The sequence below is a fragment of the Haliotis asinina genome, chromosome 14 (genome assembly GCF_037392515.1).
Source record: "Haliotis asinina isolate JCU_RB_2024 chromosome 14, JCU_Hal_asi_v2, whole genome shotgun sequence".
In the NCBI taxonomy this organism is placed as follows: domain Eukaryota; kingdom Metazoa; phylum Mollusca; class Gastropoda; order Lepetellida; family Haliotidae; genus Haliotis; species Haliotis asinina.
Genome location: NC_090293.1, coordinates 19,207,128 through 19,230,874, shown reverse-complemented (window position 1 = coordinate 19,230,874; position 23,747 = coordinate 19,207,128). Strand labels below are relative to the sequence as shown.

Genomic DNA, 23,747 nt, shown 5'->3' with positions numbered 1-23,747 from the left:
CTTATGTGAAAACATTGAGGTGTAAATGCTTTGATTCGTCTAATCAGAGCATGTTCAGTTTTAATTATGGCCTAGCATGCCTATGTTATTTTTCCACAACCATTATTTTGATAAAATTAAATTGAATATCCATTACGTAAGAATTACATTTTTCCTCAACATTATAAATACCTTTCCGGAGATCATCATGCCATCAGATGTCAAGTGTAGTGACAATGTCGAAGATGGAAATACTCAAGAAGGAGCTGGTGAAATACGACTATGTCCGATTTGCTCTTTGCGATTTGAATGGCATGAGCTGTGGTCAAGTCGTCAGAGGCTGTCATGCTGCAAAGTATCTTGACAAGGGGCTGACTATGTATGAGGGTACGTATTATAAAGACGATGTTGATGTTCGCTGAGTGAGTGAGTTTAGTTTAACGCCACTCTCAGCAATAATCCAGCTATATGTAAATAATCGAGTTTGGATCAGACTGAGTAATATTATCTTTGGTGATCAACTGTCTGACTTAGAGATTGAGATATGCAAAAAATAAATAAATAAATAAAACAAAAAAATAACCCAAAACGGTGGGATGTGCTACCGCCGATGAAATATGAAGGAAAATATCAGAGAGATATTGTACGTGTTTTCAGAGTAAAGGGCTTACATGTGTATAAATACATTGACTGCACGAGGAATGTAATATAAACTTAACTTTGATATTGTTCGATGTCCAAAATTATCTCTGACTAAGTTCTTGAAAGGCATTAAGAAATTAGACGAACATGAATACATGTGCTTTATACGATGTTTTACTGGTGAACACATGTAAGATGATCCACGACCTGATAAATGACCCCAATTTGCATACTTGGAAACGCCCCACAGAACGATCCACTTGAAACAAGAGGGAGACAGGTTGTCTGATAAATATCGAGAAGTTCATTTTTCCAGTGCGTTTCACGCATGAATTGTTATAGCACACACGATTTGGGAACAGGTAAAATCCCAACGAATTGAATCAACACAATATACTGAGCAAATATGTTTAGGACCACCGATCCATTTCACGAAGCAAATGACATTTTCCTGGGGGTTTTTTGTAACACAACTGTTGAATATCTAAAATGCTTGTCAGTGCCCCAATCATCTACTTGTCTTCGTCTTAACTAAAGGTTAGCGTGGAATATCAGTATGTTATGCCTGAAATTACAGTCTTATCATTCGAAGGAATATGCAGTGTTGTTTTAATGGGTAAAATTGACTTTTCGTCTGCTAACTATTAAATAGATAATAACTACATATAATTAATTGTTTTTCAATTAACTTTTTAATATGTTAAAAGTTATCTGTTACTGAATGGTGGTGGCTAAATCAGAGTAGCAAGGGGGAAATATTTTTATCCCATAATTTTGTTCCTATTTCTCTGTACGGGCTGATTTTCGTCCATAATTTCGCTGGTGATCGACCGGGAATACATGTCTTGGAAACTTATATAACCGGTTCCAGAGAAATGGTTAGTATTCAAACAATATTTCCAAATTTCTGTCATATTTTTATTGTGGTCACCAAACTTGTGTACAGAAAACTGAAAATACCTCTTGACATTGATAAGTCAGTGACAAATGTCTTTGTACACAAATTGGTCGGTTTAGGGATTACTCAGTATTAGACTCAGTAGGTTTATCAGTGACTAAAAATATAAAATACAGACAACTCACCAAAGATTACTCTTTTTTATGACACAGTATGGGAACAGTAAAAACCTGATATAGTATGTGTCAGTTATTATACAGGACACAACAATGCTGGAAAATTAGGCGGACTTACTGATTTATGCCTTAATTATCACTCTCTGAGTCAGCCTCGGTGTCTGAATCACTTGCACGTGCTAAGTCAATCTCACTAGTCTGTCAATTTCCCTTTCTACTGCGATTTCGCGTTGCCAGTAACCATCTTCAATTGTTTTAACATGTTTACAACATTCCGACCATTCTTTTGCACCGATTGCAGACATCCTTTCATTTTTGGCAACTCTTAAGGAACTTTTTGTGAACTGCAAGTTTTGTGAAGCGACATAATTTTTCACATTTGCCCAAATTAACTCAATCGGATTTCTGCGTGGTATGGAAGGAGACGTAGTACATCATGACCATGTTGCTTCAACATCATGTCTGCTCTGTAGACAGGGCCCGATTTGTTGGATTTTGCTAGAAACAATAGTTCGGCTTTAAGCATTTTCTCATCAAATGAGATATTGTGCCTTTGTAGCCACTCTATTATGTCATCATTTCTGTTGGCGGTTGGCGGACATTTGTCCACTTTCTTGCTATGATATGGTACATTATCCATAACGATGACAGAGTGCAGTGGAAGGTTTGGGATCAACTTTTCCTGGAGCCATTTGGAAAAATTATCAAAGTTCATCTCGTCATGATAGTCTGCTGATTTGAGTTGGAATCAAAAACAAGCAAAGCATTTGGAACAAAACCGTTTTCACCCCGTGCATGAACCACAATAAGCCGAGGTCCGGTGCCACACGGAGGTTGAACCCCATTTATTACGACTTCACTTTCAAGTTGCCAACAGTTTGGGACGATGTGGTGTACATGCACACCGGCCGAAATCATCAAGTTTGTAACTGCAAGTTTTGGGTTTGCGCAACTTGGTGGGACTGATAAATGTAGGTCCACTCGCACTCCTACCACCTTCTGCCTTAATGCGCTTTAAAGATGCCGTTGAGAGTACAACTTAAATCTGTTTAACAGTATTGAGACAGGTGTAAAACAGTAGCAAGACTGGTGTTACACGGTAACGAGACAGGTGTTAATCAGTAGCGGTGTTGATTTCATGTCACGGTTAGCATGTATTGCACGTGCATAATCGTCAAGCTACCTGTAGCAGCCACGTGTACTCGCCCAATTCGTTGTACCGTCTCTCTTGTCACAAATGCGTTTAGTGCGCAGGATTATCTAGTATGTGTCTAGCAGTAGACCTAATTCCTGAGATTCATCAGATCACAAAGTGAATATATATAATATATATGTTTACAGAAAACGAGCTGGGAGATTTCAACATAGTATGAAGTCTGTTCGATAGGAATAATGTACAGAGATAACAATGTAACGGTGAAACCAGTAATATTAATGGTATTACAATGTAAGACAAGGCGAACGATTATTCATCATCACAGTGAATTCACTTAATGAAGGAGCAGGAATTAGCTCTTACACTTCGTATAATGAATAAACAACGTTTTTATCCATAAACACGTGACATCCTCATTATTTGCTGGGTATCTGTTGCCATAGAAGCCGCAGACTGACCTCCAGTCTATGGACATTGACAGTATGTGGTGCCATCATTAGGAGTCAGCCAATTTCATCCCAGATGTGCTCAGTCGGGGCCAAATCGGGAGATAGTGCTGGCCATGGAAGCACATCCACATTGTTTTGTGTCAAAACGTGCATGGTGTTCCTTGCTATCCGTCGCAATCCACAAAACGTTCTCTACGACGTCGCCATAGACGAACTCGCCCATCTGCATAACTGAGACGATAACGAGATTCATCAGTGAAGAGCACACCTTCCCACTGTCGCTGCGTCCATATTCAATGGGTTCTAGCCCAGCCTAAGCGACGGCATCGGTGTCTGTGTGCCAATATGGGGCCATTGTAGGAACGCCGAGCGTTGAGGCCATACTGACGTAAACCGTGCCGCATGCCGTGGTCGCTGATGATTCCACGTCTCTCCTGTATTTCCAAAGCTGTGCGTGTAGCAGTCCGGGTTTTGTTCCGATAGGCGGACAACAATGTGTTGATCTTGTCTGGGCGTGGAGACATGTGGCTGTCAAAGACGTTGACGGTCGCGGGTACTTCCAGTTTGCTGCAAGCACTGGCAGAGTCTGACGATTGAGGAATTGATGGCAGCTGAAAGTTTGAACCACTTCCCGACTTCATCCAGCATTTAAGTAACCGGGGGCTCTTTCTCGTTGTTCCCAAGTCAAACGTGGAATGGTAAAAGGGTCAATCACTGTTGAATTTTCACTTAAACTGGTGATTAACAGTGTGGAAATGTTATACTCATGTGCGTTTGTGTTATTTTGTCAGAATTTTAAAAATTACGTGCATTTCATGATTTTCATGACATCGAGTCACGAAATAGGCTGTGTTGTGATGCAACAAACTACCATGAGTCTTTTACGTGTTGAGATCCCTAGCATGATAGATGGTTCATTCATTCATACTTATCATTTCACATTTTTTTCTGTGCATCTTAGTGTGGTGTGTTTCTAAAGTTCTTCAGTATATAATGAGGTAGAATGAATTGTACAGTTTCATGAATATACTTTTGTCCCGTTGAAGGTACGTTGGCTCTTGGCCCAAGAGGATATCCAGTGAATGTAAATCACGAGAAAAACCGCTGTTTGGGCAACATGAATGTCTTTCCTGATCTCAACACTCTCAGGCCAATTCCTTGGGCACCAGAAGGCGTGAAGGTTGTTGAAATGATATGCGAATCTAGGTGGATGGAAGACGACACCCCTCAACTGGCTTGTCCTCGGTATGTTGCAAGAAAACAGATTCAAAGGTTAGAAGATCTTGGGTTTGATTTGTATTCTGGCTATGAAATTGAATTTATAATCCTTGATGAAAACATGAAGCCAGTTTTTGATAGTGCTGCTCCATACAGTCATAGGTTAATCAACAAACACAGCAAAGTCATTTTTCACATGGATAAGCACTTTCAAGATTCCAAGATTGACGTTGAAAGATACCATACTGAATGTGCCAGGGGGATGTTTGAAGCTGTAACAAAACCAAAGTATGGAATCGAGAGTCTCGATATGACCTTCAATCTTCAGGAAGGCCTTCTAGAAATGGCGGATCTGGGCGGTTTTACAGTCACCTTTATATCCCGTCTATCAGACAGTACCACAGGGGGATCCAAGCATTTCAATGTTTCTCTCTGGACTAAATCTGGAGAAAACGTGTTCTACGATGCTGATGCTGCAGACAAATTGTCTGTTGTTGCCAAACAGTTCATTGCTGGTATCCTGAAGCATACCAAAGCTCTTTATGCATTTGCAAACCCTACTGTCAATTGTTATAGGAATACTGGCATGTTTCTTTTTCCTTCGGCAATCACCTGGGGACTCGAAGATCGAACGGCATGTGTCCGTGCAAAGAACGACGGTCCTTCGAGAACATATATTGAAAACAGACTTGCAAGTCCAATGAGCAACGTATATCTTATTGCTGCGTCTACAATTGCTGCTGGACTGGATGGAGTCATCAAGAAGATGGAGTGTCCACCCCCAGGAAAAACAGAACATGAGGAATTACTTCCGCGTTCTCTGAGTGAAGCTCTGGTTGAACTGGAAAAAGATGAGGAATTGTGTGATGCTTTAGGGAAGGATCTGGTGGCATGGTTCGTCCAGAGCAAGAGAGATGCGGAACTTGTCAAGTATGAGGGTGTTGAGACTGACGAGGAACGATTTGCTATTGAGAAAGAAGATTACCTGTAAAATGAATTTGCAATGTAGCAATACGTAGGTTATAACCTTATGTGTATGCTGCCTTTGAATTTGAAACGTCTATGCTTTGACAGAGAAATATATAAATTTTGTGTAGTGTTTGTCGTAATGGAAGATAAGTTATAGCCCCGCTACATGTATAGAGCAACCAACGTGTATGGATTACCTGTAAAATTGGTATTCGTAATGTAGCAATGCGTAGGTTATTACCTTATGTGTATATTGCCTTTGAATGTGAAACGTCTATGCTCTGATAGAGAAATATATACATTTTGTGTAATGGAAGATAAGTTATAGCCCCGCTACATGTATAGAGCAACCAACGTGTATGGATAATGTGGTAGGTCGAAATATAATATATGTTTTCTTTGTACAACAATATCGCTCACCAATATTCCAGCCTTGCGAATAACTGATTCTGGACCAGACTGTTATATGATTAGTCATTAACTCACCTCTTATAACAATCGTGGGTTGTTAGGTCAATTGTATAACATAGTCGGACCTTTATCTTGAAGTCGTTTATTGTGTTTACTTTGACACTGCAGCGTAGACAAATGAATCACTGTTTAAGTACAGCTACATAATTTTGAATTCTATGTGAGTATCTTCGATGTCGTATTAATTCAATGTATAACGAAAATATGACGAAACTAGGAAGCAGAAACTCTCGTGCCTAACACGACCAAATTGAAATTATTTCAAACTCATATAAATTCACCAAGCTTAACACGCTTTTTGACCTTATCAAAAACGTTCATCAAAATAAAAAATTTTCGACTACTTACAAATCTTCTTGGCCCCTTGAACCCCACAAGTCAGTCACCGCAATGACACAAACCATGTGCTGTTGTCGACCTCAGTCGCCCGGATAAAAACTACCGGAGGGAACATTTAAACTCCCGATCATTACCGGATGGAACGAAAACAAAACGCGGATCAGTCTACCGGATAAAAACCAAATCAAAGTATATTCTTAACAATGTATCCTTATGGAACATAATATCAAGAACATTCTGTGAGTGTTCGGAGCAATGGCCCCGAAACCAGCGGTCATGCGTTGTTAATATACAAGGTAGGATAACAAATATTATTATCAGTTGTGTGTGAGTATACCTGCTAACCAGTTAGTATATATTTTGTTGGCAAATTTATACTTGTACTCAGATCGTGTGAATGTGAAGGTTTCTTCTGCTGATAATAAACACAATATTAAAATTTCGACAAGGAACAAGTATGTTCTGATGCTAGATTTGAGGTTGCTTTCAATCGTTACTCTGAGTCGCCGAATGAACACAAAACCTCAAATGACGAGATGTTGCTTGCAATAATTAGACTTACAGAATGCTGTTGAAACAGTAAACGATGCAATTCCGACTGGGGACACAAGGATCTACAATAGGGCGTCACCAGAAACAAGAGGAGATAACTAGACTAGACTCCTTTTGTTAACAAGACCATGGAAGAACAATCAGAGGCAATGGAGGGTCGCCTATGGTTATCAATCAGTCACCCCCTGGGATCTTACGATAAACGTTTGGGATATTCAACCATGACCTCATGGGAATATCAAGGGCAGTTAATTTCACGACTTTGTTCAGAGTGGTTTCCCTTAAACTGTGCTCTATTACGATTATGAAGATAGTATAAGTGATCTACATTTGAAAAACCTGATAAATAGATAATACTGGAACAAATTTGTACAGAGACACTGTTCAGGAATACCTGTTTGATACCTGCCAGTTATATGATTTACAAGTGCATATACGAACTGTATGTTCAACCAAACACCAATCAAGTGATCGTGCTACAAATTTCACAGAATTTCCTTTAGATTTACTTTTCTGCCGAATTTTCGAATAGTGAATGCTTACCTTCAAACTGCTGCATTTCGAACAAAGATGAAAGTATTTTTCTTCTGTGTTTGTGCCTACTGTTTATCAAATTATTTAACTGACATCGATAAATTATACGAAAGTTGAATCAGATGTGCTTTTTTGTTAACACGCTACCCTTTCACCCAGCTAAAGTGAATATATTCCTTTCAGCAGACTCGATATGGTCTGATTTATAGTTTGTAGTTCTTTCAAATTGCTCTTTCACATACCTGTATTTTTCATGTTCAGTATAGTGTAGTGATCAATGTCAATCAAGAAATTTTGAGTCAGGTGGTTAAGATCAATACTGAAAGGACTTTTGTATTTGTAATAACTGACGACCGTGATTCCCCATAATCTTCAGCTTCGTGGTCTAACTTTGGTTGGGGTGACCATAACCAGTGTCGTTCATTTTTGTACATGGCACTGTCACGTGAAGAATCGTTCGTGACAGCTTTGTTCCATAGAGAACAATAAAACCCCTCCGCTGTACGCACGTATTGAAGAGTTATTATCTGGTATGTAGTTGCTCAGCACCTGACAAGTACCTTTTTTGCCACGAGAAGTGTGTTTGACTCATGCTCATATGCGTAAATTGCGTACATATACCGGCAAAAATGATTTCATGTGATGCATTCATGGCAGTATTTGAATGGTTCATACGTGACGTGTTTTACCTGTATGGTTACGGGAGAATGTTATTATCATTAACTGCATAATGATATAACACATCAAACAATAACATATCTGACCTTGTTTACAACGACACGTATACTCTAATATATGTTTAATATATGAGTTATAGTCACACTATTGCACTATACTGTACAGAGTACCTGGTATATCAGTATATTGAGTGAAGACACTTTTGAATATTAAGACAACAATCTCTATAGACTCCCTGATTCAGGTAAGGCCACACCACTGAACACAGAAGGTAGTCTTTTTTATTTTTCATTCTTTCTTAGATTACAGTATAATTACGTGTATTCGGAACAAAATCTTCCTGAAATTGCAAGCAAATCTACATGAATTCCGTGTACCCATAGTCTCGAGTGAAAAAAATGGCGGTGAACGTAGCTGCACGTTTCAATTGTTGGTTGGTTGGTTGGTTTGATGAGGGATACTCTACATAGGCTCCCTGGTTTGATGTTCAACAATGCACTCAACATTATTCCAGCTATATACTGGAACATTAATGAGTGAGTTAATATTTAACGTCACATCGGCAATATTGTAGCCATATCGTGACGAGAACGATTAATTATAAAAATACAAATGAATTAATAGAACATACATTGTAAAACCCTGTCAACGAAGGACAGTAAAACTGACTAGAATATCACAGAGTAGAATGTAAAACTAGTGAATAGACCTAAAACAATGTATCTATAGAGGACAATACAATATATAAATGAGCTATAGGTTGCCACCAACTGAAGGTAGATCACCATACTGAGGAGCATGGGGATTTACAGTACATTTGCTTCCTGCATGGACCCTAGTTGGATTTACATCATCCCATCAGCTGTTAGCAACTTAGACAAATCTAACCATAAAGTAAAAACACACTTATTCTACGATTAAAAAGCTGGAAAACTGAAATTTACTTCAAATGTTTTTTGGACTTATGTACAGGAGGACAATTATTTTACGGTACCCTTTGAGGGTACAACCATTAACGATTTGAGTTACTAATTTAATCTTCCAATTTTAAAATATTTATCATTTACAGTTCAGTTAACAAATCTAATTCCTTTAACAATGCAATAATTAAATGAGGGCTAATATTGCTAAAAGATCCTTCATAGTTTGTGAATTAAAATACTGATCCCTTGTGATGGAATATTCAACACAGTCAAGCAAGATATGCTTGACTGTGATCCTTTCATCACAGGGAATGCAGAAGGGAGGATCCTCACCTTTCAAAAGGTATTCACGAGTATATCTCGTATGGCCAATACGACATCGCCGCAAAATGACCTCCTCAAATCTGGACTGACAACCCAAGTGGGTATAACCAATTTAAGGTTTTATTGCATGTAATTTATTTGAACCCACTTGGGTGTCCCACTTCTTTTGCATCAGATCACGGATATACGATCTGATTTATAATCAGAGTATGGAATAAGAAGTGGAGTCACAGATTTGTTGAGTGCTGCCTTGGCAGCAAGATCGGCCATTATGTTGCCAGAAATGCCTACGTGGCTGGGTAACCAACAAAAGACGATGTCGTATTGGCTAGTAGCAAGGGTATTATATAATTCAATAATTTCAATTAAAAGTGGATGTTTACAAGAAATAGTTTTAATCGCCTGAAGACAAGAAAGAGAGTCTGAATAGATTATATATTGTTTATGTTTATGGTGTCTTTCAATATATTTAAGAGCTGTTAATATGGCGTTAGTTTTGCTGTAAAAAGAGAACTATAATCTGGTAATCTAGAAGATATTGTTCTGGATCCAATGACACTGGCACAAGTCCTTGGACCCATCTGTAAATAAGGATTCATAATTGCTATATTTATGTTTCAATTGATTATATTCTTGTTTATACTGTAATTAATTCGTTTCTGATTTTTTAAATGTAGTTAATGTTAGGTCAACTTGTGGCTTAACCATCTGCCAAGGAGGAGAAGAAAGAAGACGGGATGGAGCTATGTTTTCAAGCTCAATGCCGACTAAAGAAAGAAAGGGTTTAATTCTGTGCCCTAGAGGTGGAGCAGGAGAAGACTTCTTGTCGTACAAATCCTCATAAAGGGGATTGAACACACAGTTATATGCAGGGTTAGATTCATTAGAGTGTAATTTAGAGTGTAATGTATTGTAAGGATAATTTAATACGACGTTGTGTAAGAGATGGTTCATCGGCCTCAACGTAGAGACTGTCAGTGGGTGAAGGTCTGAAGGAACCAAGACAAAGTCTTAAACCTTGGTGATGGACAGAATCTAATAGTTTCAGGCTGCTTTTGTAGGCTCCACCATATACAATGGAGCCATAATCAAGTTTTGAGCGGACGAGTGATCTATATAAGTGAAGGAGGGTAGTCTTATCCCCTCCCACTTTGAATTAGAAACAACCTTTAATAAATCGAGTGCCTTCAAGCATTTGGCTTTTCGGGATTTAATATAGGGCAGAAAGGTCAAATGTGAATCAAGAATGAGTCCCAAGAATTTAGCCTTCTTGACAACTTTGACACATAGAAATAGTTCTGGGTCTTTATGAGGTTTATATTTACGACAGAAGTGTATACAATTGGTTTTTGATTTAGAAAATTTGAAGCCGTTTTTAAGACACCATTTATCTATTTTGTTTAAACACAGTTGTAGTTGCCGTTCAATAGTATGCATATTTTTACCACGGCAAGAAATATTAAAATCATCCACAAATAACGATCCATCTATTAAATTGTTTAAAACTTTTGATAAACTGTTGATCTTGATGCTAAAAAGTGTTACAGACAAAATACTGCCTTGTGAAACACCCTGATCCTGATTGTAATGATCAGACAGGGTAGAACCCACACGGACTTGAAATTGTCTGTTATTTTAAAATTTGGCTATGAATTCAGGCAAACGACCTCGCAAACCGAAATCATGTAAATCTCTTAAAATACCATATTTCCAGGTTGTGTCATATGTTTTCTCAAGATAAAAAAAGATAGACACAGCATGTTGTTTATTAATCAGTGCATTTTTCACAAATGATTCCAAACGCACTAAGTGATCGACTGTACTTCTGTTTTTACGGAAAACACATTGAATATCTGTGAAAAGGTTATAAATTTCCAAGTACCAAACAAGTCGATTATTTATCATGCGTTCCATGGTCTTGCAAACACAACTAGTTAGTGAAATAGGTCGATAATTGTATGGATCCGTATGATCACGTCCAGGTTTATGTACTGGTACCACTATGGCGTCACGCCATGAGGTAGGAAAGTTACCCGATGTCCAAATATCATCAAAAATATTTAGAAGAGTTTCTAGGCAGGATTCTGGTAATGTATGTTACAGGAGCAGTATGGAGCTCATGAATAGAAAAGGTTTCATTATAATTTTCCCATTATCTGAGTTGAAATTAATAGTTTTCTTTTCTTGTTGTTTTTGATACTGCTGGGATTTAGGTAAATGATTAGATGAGGAAGAGAGTTCAGCGAGGGTTTCACCCAGGTTATTTGCTATATTGGATTTATCCATAAGTAACTGATCTCCATGTTTAAGATGATGGATACAAGATTTAGTACCTTTACCTTTAATTTTCTGGACCATGTTCCATACTTTGGACATGGGTGTCCTCGAATTTATTTCAGATACATAATTTTGCTAAGATTGGAGTTTGTTCTGTTTAAAGGTACACCGTGCTTTAGCATTTAAGATTTTAAATTTATTTAAATTATGCACCATAGGATGGCGACGGAAGTAATGTTCTGCTTTTTTCCTTGCCGTCCTAGCGTGTTTGCAGTCATGGTTGAACCATGGTTTTCGAATATGTGGAACTGCAGAGGACTTTGGTATACACTCATCGGCTATGGAGTTCAATTCATCAGAAAAACACTTAATAGCATCAGGAACGTCAATAAAACGTTCAGGTTTAAGTTTTTCAGAACACAATGTTTCATATAAAGCCCAGTTAGCCTTTTTAAAATTCCGCCTTGATGATGGAGGAATATCAGATGGAGTTACAGATTTAGTATAGTAGGAAAATGGGCACTTCCACCATTCGAATTCATTTAGTAGTTCTGAATTGTGAGTGACAAGTCGAGAGCAGAATAAGTCCCTGTACCAGGGTGGAAATATATGCTGGAAATATCAATATAAATACATAAATCATTGTCAGAACAAAGGTCCTCCAAACATTTACCTTTAGTGTTTGTATTTACACTGTCCCAGAGTGGGTTGTGCCCATTTAAATCGCCCATTATAATACAGGGCTTCGGGAGTTGGTCATATAGAGTTTGAAGATCAGTTTTGGCAAACGTCGAAGACGGTGAAATATAAAGAGAGCATAGCGTAAACGCCACATGTAAAGTATTTCTCACTGCAACAGCCTGCATATTAGTATTAAGTGAAACAGGGCTTTGAATAACGTTTTGACTGACTAGAATGGATGATCCGCCAGTGGCCCTATCATCCGGAGGTGAAAAACAATGATATGCATTACCATGACGAAGGTCAAATGTATCTGTTTGTTTTATATATGTCTCTTAGAGACATATCGCTGAAGGTGTAAAATCGTGGACTAATAGCTGTAATTCATGTAAATTAGTCCTCAATCCTCTGCAGTTCCACTGTACAATATTATTGGAATAAACTATCTTTTGGGGGATTTATTGGGGATCTACCCCGCACTCTTCTGGAGGACGACAAGCTATGTTCCCTAGAATGGACGTTTTCAGAAACGTCCATGTCTTCAAGAGACCCTTATTTATTGAACAATTGAATTGTTTTTGTGACCCTTCAGGAGTTCTGCCACTTTGTTGTTTTGAAGCATCAGGCTTTGGCTTCGGTTTACTTTTCACCGCTTGTTGACTATGAGCTGTCGATTGAGACTTTGAGAGTGACTGAGATGATGATTTGTGATCAGAAGAAGACTTTGAGGTACTAGGAAGTGATTAGTCAGTCTGTGATGATATAGCAGGGTACAAAAGCTGTGGAGAATCGCAATTTATCCACGTCAAGGTAGTTTTGGCAGAAATCTGGAAGATCGGATCTCTTTACCAGATTTTTGGGCCTCGGAAAAAGAGATATTTTCTGTAAATTTTATTTTATTGATCTCAATTTGCTCTTTCCAAATAGGGCACTGCTTAGAAAATGCGGAATGGTCGTCTGAGCAGTTGGTGCATTTTTTGAAATCACTGTCACAATCTTCTGTTGTGTGTGTTTTCTCAACACAGCATTTAAAACACCTGAGCAGGTTGGGATATCAACTTGGATGTTGCAGTAGCCTGCCGTCACTGATTTCGGAGCATTTGGACATGAGAAAGTAAACAGATACATATTTGTTTTGATGGTTTCGTTGTTTCTGCGAGTTGAAAAGCGCTTGACATAGAGCACAACTTGATCCTTTATTTCAGATCCTATATCAAGGTCCGACATATCATCAAACAATTGACCCCGACCTCTCACGATACCTTTGCTTGTGTTCAAGGTTTTATGTGGAGAGACCGTGATCGGAATGCCCACGAAAGATTAAATGTTCATCAGGTTGGTTGATTGTTGTTTTTTTCCGCATTCAATTAACAGCGCACCCGAATGTAAGCGTCTAATGTTCTTTCCGTCCCCAGCAATACCCTGAATACCCTACGATACTGCGATAGGGTTCAGCTTTAATGGTGTCTTGTCTGGAGTCTCAATAACAAGAAAACGTGGCCAATACTCAATCGATAGAGACTGGTCTGTGGTCAGTATCAACAGGATCAATTTCAAGTGGACGTTTTGTTTTTGTGTGGGGGTATGTCACCATGGTTGGTGTCATATGGTTCATCATCCGATCTCCCCTCCCACCACGGAGTATCACAAGGACAATGCTAAAGCAAGCGGGCCTCCAGCTTACAGCACCAAGGATACCCGGATGATATACTCCAGTACAAGAAGTATAAATAATTAGTCTACCAGATTGGCCCATGAGCCATCGCCTTCTGGCACAAGACTCTAGGTAAAGTTCATATGATCATAATTTGGATAATTCACAATCGAAAACGTTACAGATCAACAGTAGTGCCAACACCGAAATTCACAACAATTCCAAATCAAATTTGTGTAATGACACATACATAGTCCATGCACAGGGCTTGGCATGACCAGCCGATTGGTTGAATCGGGCCAATTCAAAGACCCGTCTAGGTGAAGTAAGGGCCGAAGTGGTGTGTTGGGCAAATGGAATGCAGTTAAAAGCCCAACTGCCCTCAACCACCAGGATCCCGTCCTCCACTGACACGGGACGCAACCCACGGCAAACAGGTTGCCCAATTTAGTCGCCTCGTACGACAAGCAATGGTGTCCTGTAGACACATTCTCACCTGGGTCCACACGGGATAATCGAACTTGAACTACAACAGACAATGCTTTTACATGATGAGATATAATTTTGTCTCAAGTAGTTAATAAACATGAACACTATCTCGGGAACGTGATCTTTGACCACCTGACTATTTAACTCATGATAAAGTTGTATTCATAAGGATTTTATCGTATCTGTTGACACCCCCCCCCCCCCCCCACACACACACACACCCACCCCCACCCCAAAAAAAAATAAATAAAAAAAATTAAATAAAAAAAATAACAAAAGAAAACAAAACAGAAAACTATTTTATCCCGTTGTTTTCAAAGTTGAAAGTGAGTTGAGAGTGTGCCTTCAGAAATATTCCAGCAAAATTAAGTCGGGAGAGATCAGAAATGGGGCTAACACATTGCAAGTGTGTGAGTGAGTTTATTTTTACGCCACTCGCAGCAGTAGTCCAGCTAAATAAATAATCGAGTCTGGACTAGACAATCCTGTGACCGGCAGCATCAGTATCGTTCTGCGACATTGGGAACCGATGACATGTGTCAACCAAGTCAACGATCCTGACCACCCGATCCCGTTAGTCGCCTTTTACGACAAGCATTGTCGTGTTTCAGAACAAGCATTGGTTGCTGAAAGTTTATTCTAACCCGGACCTTCACGGGTCACACACATTGTACCTATTAAACACGGATCTTTAGTCATTGTGTTAATCACGATGTTTTGGAATATTTAATATTTATGCGCAATAATACACTTACACCTCAGTGCTAGCAGTCCTTATGTGAAAACATTGAGGTGTAAATGCTTTGATTCGTCTAATCAGACCATGTTCAGTTTTAATTATGGCCTAGCATGCCTATGTTATTTTTCCACAACCATTATTTTGATAAAATTAAATTGGACATCCATTACCTGGGAATTACATTTTTCCTCAACATTATAAATACCTTTCCGGAGATCATCATGCCATCAGATGTCAAGTGTAGTGACAATGTCGAAGATGGAAATAGTCAAGAAGGAGCTGGTGAAATACGACTATGTCCGATTTGCTCTTTGCGATTTGAATGGCATGAGCTGTGGTCAAGTCGTCAGAGGCTGTCATGCTGCAAAGTATCTTGACAAGGGGCTGACTATGTATGAGGGTACGTATTATGAAGACGATGTTGATGTTCGCTGAGTGAGTGAGTTTAGTTTAACGATACTCTCAGCAATAATCCAGCTATATGTAAATAATCGAGTTTGGAGCAGACTGAGTAATATTATCTTTGGTGGTCCACAGTCTGACTTAGTGATTAAAGTATGCAAAAAAAATTAATAAATAAAACAAAAAAATAACCCAAAACGGTGGGATGTGCTACCGCCGATGAAATATGAAGGAAAATATCAGAGAGATATTGTACATGTTTTCAGAGTAAAGGGCTCACATGTGTATAAATACATTGACTTTGCACGAGGGAAGTATTATGAAGTTGACGTTGATATCGTTGCCTGTCCACAATTATCTCTGATCAAGTTCTTGAAAGGCATTAAGAAATTAGACGAACATGAATACATGTGCTTTATACGATGTTTTAGACCTAATTCCTGAGCTTCATCAGGTCAATGTTGTGTCAACGCATAGAGTGAATATATATATATATATATATATATATATATATATATAGAGAGAGAGAGAGAGAGAGATATATATATATATATATATATATATATATATATATATATATATATATAGATAGATAGATAGATAGATAGATAGATAGACAGATAGATAGATAGATAGACAGAGATATATAGATATATATATAGATATAGATATATGTTTACACAACACGAGCTGGGAGATTTCAACATAGTATGAAGTCAGTTCGATAGGAATAATGTACAAAGATAACAATGTAAGGGTGAAACCAATGATATTAATGGTATTACAATGTAAGACAAAGCGAACGATTATTGAGCAGGAGAGGGTATACCGGGAAGGTCTCAGTCTCTACTTTCTTTAGATCTTCATGCTTTCTTGAAGCCTTACCTCTTTTACTAGTGGTTGGTGTTAGAATGTAGAATCTTTGTTTGCCAGGAGTAATTGGATTTTTGATGAGGTGTATCTTATGTTCCTTTCTCTGGATGGCTTTTGGGTGTGATCTATATCCTATGTATTTGTTTCCACAGCTGAATGCATACACACATCTTCTAGGGTTTGGGGTGGACTCAGTGGGACCTTTTCCATGGGACCATGTAACATGAGTTCCAAGTAGTGTTCTTTCTGATATGAAAGTGATCAGGTGAGGTGCGTTGCGCAAACATGTTTTTATCTCAACATATCCACGCTGTGCACTGGATATGTTGAGTCAGGAGACACTTGAAGAGTGAGTGAGTTTTGTTTTACTCCGCTTCTAGGAATATTCCAGGAAAATCACTTCGGGTTCACTTAATGAAGGAACAAGAATTAGCTCTTAAACTTCGTATAAAGAACAGAAGACGTTTCCATCCATAAACACGTGACATCCTCATTCTTTCTGGGTTATCTGTTGCCATAGACGTTGCAGGTTGACCTCCAGTCTATGGACATTGACAGTATGTGGTGCCATCATTAAAAAACACCCAATTACATCCCAGATGTGCTCAGTCGGGGCCAAATCGGCAGAAGTGCTGGCCATGGAAGCACATCCACATTGTTTTGTGTCAAAAGGTGCATGGTGTTCCTTGCTACCCGTCGCACACAGCAATCCACAAAACGTTCTCCACGACGTCGCCGAAGACGAACTCGCCCATCTGCATAACTGAGACGATAACGAGATTCATCAGTGAAGAGCACACCTTCCCACTGTCGCTGCGCCCATATTCAATGGGTTCTAGCCCAGCCTAAGCGACGGCATCGGTGTCTGTGTACCAATATGGGGCCATTGTAGCGTTGAGGCCATACTGACGTTAACCGTGCCGCATGCCGTGGTCGCTGATGATTCCACGTCTCTCCTGTATTGTCAAAGCTGTGCGTGTTGCAGTCCGGGTTTTGTTCCGATAGGCGGACAACAATGTGTTGATCTTGTCTGGGCGTGGAGACATGTGGCTGTCAAAGACGTTGACGGTCGCGGGTACTTCCAGTTTGCTGCAAGCACTGGCAGAGTCTGACGATTGAGGAATGATGGCAGCTGAAAGTTTGAGCCACTTCCCGACTTCATCCAGCATTTAAGTAACCGAGGGCTCTTTCTCGTTGTTCCCAAGTCAAACGTGGAATGGTAAAAGGGTCAATCACTGTTGAATTTTCACGTAAACTGATGATTAACAGTGTGGAAATGTTATACTCATGTGCGTTTGTGTTATTGTGTCAGAATTTTTAAAATTACGTGTATTTCATGATTTTCATATCGAGTCACGAAAGAGGCTGTGTTTTGATGCAACAGTCCAAACTATCATGTGTCTTTTACATGTTGAGATCCCTAGCATGATAGATGGTTCATTCATTCCAACCTATCATTTCACATTTTTTTCTGTGCATCTTAGTGTTGTGCGTTTCTAAAGTTGTTCAGTATATAATGAGGTAGAATGAATTGTACAGTTTCATGAATATACTTTTGTCCCGTTGAAGGTACGTTGGCTCTTGGCCCAAGAGGATATCCAGTGAATGTAAATCACGAGAAAAACCGCTGTTTGGGCAACATGAATATCTTTCCTGATCTCAACACTCTCAGGCCAATTCCTTGGGCACCAGAGGGCGTGAAGGTTGTTGAAATGATATGCGAATCTAGGTGGATGAAAGACAACACCCCTCAACTGGCTTGTCCTCGGTATGTTGCAAGAAAACAGATTCAAAGGTTAGAAGATCTTGGGTTTGATTTGTATTCTGGCTATGAAATTGAATTTATAATCCTTGATGAAAACATGAAGCCAGTTTTTGATAGTGCTGCTCCATACAGTCATAGGTTAATCAACAAACACAGCAAAGCCATTTTTCACATGGATAAGAACTTTCAAGATTCGAAGATTGATGTTGAAAGATACCATACTGAATGTGCCAGGGGGATGTTTGAAGCTGTAATAAAACCAAAGTATGGAATCGAGAGTCTCGATATGACCTTCAATCTTCAGGAAGGCCTTCTAGAAATGGCGGATCTGTGCGGTTTTACAGTCACCTTCATATCCCATCTTTCAGACAGTGATGTAGGTGGATCGAAGCATTTCAGTTTTTCTCTCTGGACTAAATCTGGAGAAAACGTGTTCTACGATGCTGATGCTGCAGACAAATTGTCTGTTGTTGCCAAACAGTTCATTGCTGGTATCCTGAAGCATACCAAAGCTCTTTATGCATTTGCAAACCCTACTGTCAATTGTTATAGGAATACTGGCATGTTTCTTTTTCCTTCGGCAATCACCTGGGGACTCGAAGATCGAACGGCATGTGTCCGTGCAAAGAACGACGGTCCTTCGAGAACATATATTGAAAACAGACTTGCAAGTTCAATGAGCAACGTATATCTTATTGCTGCGTCTACAATTGCTGCTGGACTGGATGGAGTCATCAAGAAGATGGAGTGTCCTCCCCCAGGGAAAACAGACCATGAGGAATTGCTTCCCAGTTCTCTGGGTGAAGCTCTGGTTGAACTGGAAAAAGATGAGGAATTGTGTGATGCTTTAGGGAAGGATCTGGTGGCATGGTTCGTCCAGAGCAAGAGAGATGCGGAACTTGTCAAGTATGAGGGCGTTGAGACTGACGAGGAACGATTTGCTATTGAGATAAAAGATTACCTGTAAAATGAATTAGTAATGTAGCAATGCGTAGGTTATAACCCTATGTGTTTGTTGCCTTTGAATTTGAAACGCCTATGCTCTGATAGAGAAATATATAAATTGTGTGCAATGTTTCTCGTTATGGAACATAATATCAAGAACATTCTGTGAGTGTTTGGTGAAAGGAGCAATGGCCCCGAAACCAGCGGTCATGTGTTGTTAATGTACAAGGTAGGGTAATAAATATTATAATCAGTTGTGTGTGTGTATACCTGCTAACCAGTTAGTATATATTTTGTTGGCAAATTTATACTTATACTCAGATCGTGTGAATGTGATGAAGGTTCTTGTGCTGATAATAAACACAATATTATATTTTCGACAAGGAACAAGTATGTTTTGATGCTAGATTTGAGGTTGCTTTCAATGGTTACTCTGAGTCGCCGAATGAACACAAAACCTCAAATGACGAGATGTTGCTTGCAATAATTAGACTTACAGAATGCTGTTGAAACAGTCCCTGTCCCTTGTCCCTGTTGAAATACGTAGTTCCATTACTTTCCATATAAAATACATACACGTTAATCATGCGTATAAAAGTCCGTATACCCCATGGTTTTCTGTATTGAGGTGTGAAATAATAGAAAGTGTCACTGACGTTGTGTGCAGTAATGCCCATGTGTGATCAAGTCGCTTTTCATTCAAAGCAGTTAAATTTTCTCTATAATATACATTTCTTGAAGTAATGTTTAAATAAGAAAGCGACCAGACAGACATCAACTCAATAAAAGTAAAGATGGTTAAAAAAGGTAGTATAAGTGATCTACATTTGAAAAACCTGATAAATAGATAAATACTGGAACACTTTTGTGCAGAGACACTGTTCAGGAATACCTGTTTGATACCTGGCAGTTATATGATTTACAAGTGAATATAAAAATGTATGTTCAACAAAACATCAATCAAGTGATCGTGCTACAAATTTCACAGGATTTCCCTTAGATTTACGTTTCTGCTGGTTTTTCGAATAGTGAATGCTTACCTTCAAACTGCTGCATTTCGAACAAAGATGAAAGAATACTTCTTCTGTGTTTGTGCCTACTGTTTATCAAATTATTTAACTGACATCGATAAATTATACGAAAGTTGAATCAGATGTGCTTTTTTTGTTAACATGCTACCATTTCACCTAGCTAAAGTGAATATATTCCTTTCAGCAGACTCGATATGGTCTGATTTATAGTTTGTAGTTCTTTCAAATTGCTCTTTCACATACCTGTAGTTTTCATGTTTCAGTATAGTGTAGTGATCAATGTCAATCAAGAAATTTTCAGTCAGGTGGTTAAGATCAATACTGAAAGGATTTTTGTATTTGTAATAACTGACGACCGTAATTCCCCATAATCTTCAGCTTCGTGGTCTAACTTTGGTTGGGGTGGCCATAACCAGTGTCGTTCAAAGTTGTACATGGCACTGTCACGTGAAGAATCGTTCGTGACAGCTTTGTTCCATAGAGAACAAGAAAACCCCTCCGCTGTACGCACGTATTGAAGAGTTATTATCTGGTATGTAGTTGCTCAGCACCCGACAAGTACCTTTTTTGCCACGAGAAGTGTGTTTGACTCATGCTCATATGCGTAAATTGCGTACATATACCGGCAAAAATGATTTCATGTGATGCATTCATGGCAGTATTTGAATGGTTCATACGTGACGTGTTTTACCTGTATGGTTACGGGAGAATGTTATCAACATTAACTGCATAATGATATAACACATCAAACAATAACATATCTGACCTTGTTTACAACGACACGTATATTCTAATATATGTTTAATATATGAGTTATAGTCACACTATTACACTATGCTGTACAGTGTACCTGGTATATCAGTATATTGACACTTTTGAATATTAAGACAGGGACAATCTACAACAATCTCTATATAGACTCCCTGATTCAGGTAAGGCTACACCACTGAACACAGTAGGTAGTCTTTTTATTTTTCATTCTTTCTAAGATTACAGTATAATTACGTGTATTCGGAACAAACTCTTCCTGAAATTGCAAGCAAATCTACATGAATTCCGTTTATCCATAGTCTCGAGTGAAAAAAAATGGCGGAGGACGTAGCTGTACGTTTAAAGTATTGGCTGGTTGGTTGGTTGGTTTGATGTTCAACAATGCACTCAACATTATTCCAGCTATATACTGGAACGGACTACATTATACAAATTTTCAGTAAAAATATGGACTTCAGAGTATGTAATATGAACGAAATGACCGCACTTGAGCATACACACTCGTCATAGAGGTCGTCAGTCCGATATAGCCCGAAATAGACCAACACTAATGTTCGGAAAAGCCCGACGAGTGTTCGGAATAGCCCGACGTCATTGTTTGGAACAGCCCGACATCAATGTTCGGAATAGACCGACGTCACTGTAAAATTATTCATCATCTACAGTTCAGTTAACAAATCTAATTCCTTTAAAAATGCAATAATTAGATGAGGGCTAATGTTGCTAAAAAGATCCTTTATAGTTTGTGAATTAAAATAATGATCCCTTGTGATGGAATATTCAACACAGTCAAGATTGATATGCTTGACTGTGATCCTTTCATCACAAGGGATGCAGAAGGGAGGATCCTCACCTTTCAGAAGGTATTCATGAGTATATCTCGTATGGCCAATACGACGTCGTCGCAAAATGACCTCCTCAAATCTGGACTGACAACCCAAGTGGGTATAACCAATTTATTGCATGTAATTTATTTACAACCACTTGGGTGTCCCACTTCTTTTGCATCAGATCACGGATATACGATCTGATTGCAGCTTTATAATCAGAGTATGGAATAAGAAGTGGAGTCACAGATTTGTTGAGTGCTGCCGTGGCAGCAAGATCGGCCATTGTGTTACCAGAAATGCCCACATGGCTTGGTAACCAACAAAAGCGATGTCGTATTGACTAGTAGCAAGATCATTATATAATTCAATAATGTCAATTAAAAGTAGATGTTTACAAGAAATATTTTTAATCGTCTGAAGGCAAGAAAGAGAGTCTGAATAGATTATATATTGTTTACGTTTAGGGTATCTTTCTAAGGATTTATGATTGCTATATTTATGTTTCAATTGATTATATTCTTGTTTATACTGTAATTCATGAAGGAACCAAGATAAAGTCTTAGACCTCGGTGATGGACAGAATCTAATAGTTTCAGGCTGCTTTTGCAGGCTCCACCATATACGATGGAGCCATAATCAAGTTTTGAGCGGACGAGTGATCTATATAAGTGAAGGAGGGTAGTCTTATCCCCTCCCACTTTGAATTAGAAACAACCTTAAATAAATCGAGTGCCTTCAAGCATCTGACTTTTCGGGATTTAATATAGGGCAGAAAGGTCAAATGTGAATCAAAAATAAGTTCCAAGAACTTAGCCTCCTTGACAACCTTGATAGGGGTGCCACTTAGAAATAGTTCTGGGTCTTTATGAGGTTTATATTTACGACAGAAGTGTATACAATTGGTTTTTGATTTAGAAAATTTGAAGCCATTTTCAAGACACCGTTTATCTATTTTGTTTAAACACAGTTGAAGTTGCCGTTCAATAGTATGCATATTTTTACCACGGCAAGAAATATTAAAATCATCCACAAATAACGATCCATCTATTAAATCGTTTAAAACTTTTGATAAGCTGTTGATCTTGATGCTAAAAAGAGTGACAGACAAAATACTGCCTTGTGGAACACCCTGATACTGATTGTAATGATCAGACAGGGTAGAACCCACACGGACTTGAAATTGTCTGTTATTTTAAAATTTGAATTCAGGCAAACGACCTCGCAAACCGAAATCATGTAAATCTCTTAAAATACCATATTTCCAGGTTGTGTCATATGTTTTCTCAACATAAAAAAAGATAGACACAGCATGTTGTTTATTAATCAGTGCATTTTTCACAAATGATTCCAAACGCACTAAGTGATCGACTGTACTTCTGTTTTTACGGAAACCACATTGAATATCTGTGCTAAGGTTATTAGTTTCCAAGTACCAAACAAGTCGATTATTTATCATGCGTTCCATGGTCTTGCAAACACAACTAGTTAGTGAAATAGGTCGATAATTGGATGGATCCGTATGATCACGTCCAGGTTTATGTATTGATACTACTATGGCGTCACGCCATGAGGTAGGAAAGTTACCCGATGTCCAAATATCATCAAAAATATTTAGAAGAGTTTCTAGGCAGGATTCTGGTAAATGCTTCAGGAGTTGATAATGTATGTTATCAGCTCCTGTAGCAGTATCATGAGCTTGACAAGAGCAGTATGGAGCTCATGAATAGAAAAGGTTTCATTATAATTTTCCCATTATCTGAGTTGAAATTAATAGTTTTCTTTTCTTGTTGTTTTTGATACTGCTGGAATTATGTAAATAATTAGATGAGGAAGAGTGTTTAGCGAGGGTTTCACCCAGTTTATTTGCTATATTGGATTTATCCGTAAGTAACTGATCTCCATGTTTAAGATGATGGATACAAGATTTAGTACCTTTACCTTTAATTTTCTGGACCATGTTCCATACTTTGGACATGGGTGTC

The 23,747-nt window shown here is 38.6% G+C and overlaps 2 protein-coding genes across 2 annotated transcripts; both read left to right on the top strand.

Annotated features, from left to right (window-relative positions):
• Positions 1-215: 215 nt before the first annotated feature.
• Positions 216-7,534, top strand: LOC137262210 (lengsin-like). The gene is made up of 2 exons (XM_067800006.1): positions 216-366; positions 4,347-7,534. The coding sequence occupies exons 1-2, from the start codon at positions 216-218 to the stop codon at positions 5,507-5,509; spliced, it is 1,314 nt and encodes a 437-aa protein (XP_067656107.1). The 3' UTR covers positions 5,510-7,534.
• A 7,860-nt stretch (positions 7,535-15,394) lies between these two features.
• LOC137261808 (lengsin-like) lies at positions 15,395-19,155 on the top strand. The gene is made up of 2 exons (XM_067799593.1): positions 15,395-15,548; positions 17,993-19,155. Exons 1-2 carry the CDS (start codon positions 15,398-15,400, stop codon positions 19,153-19,155), a joined length of 1,314 nt encoding a protein of 437 aa, XP_067655694.1. The 5' UTR covers positions 15,395-15,397.
• The last annotated feature ends 4,592 nt before the right edge of the window (positions 19,156-23,747 follow it).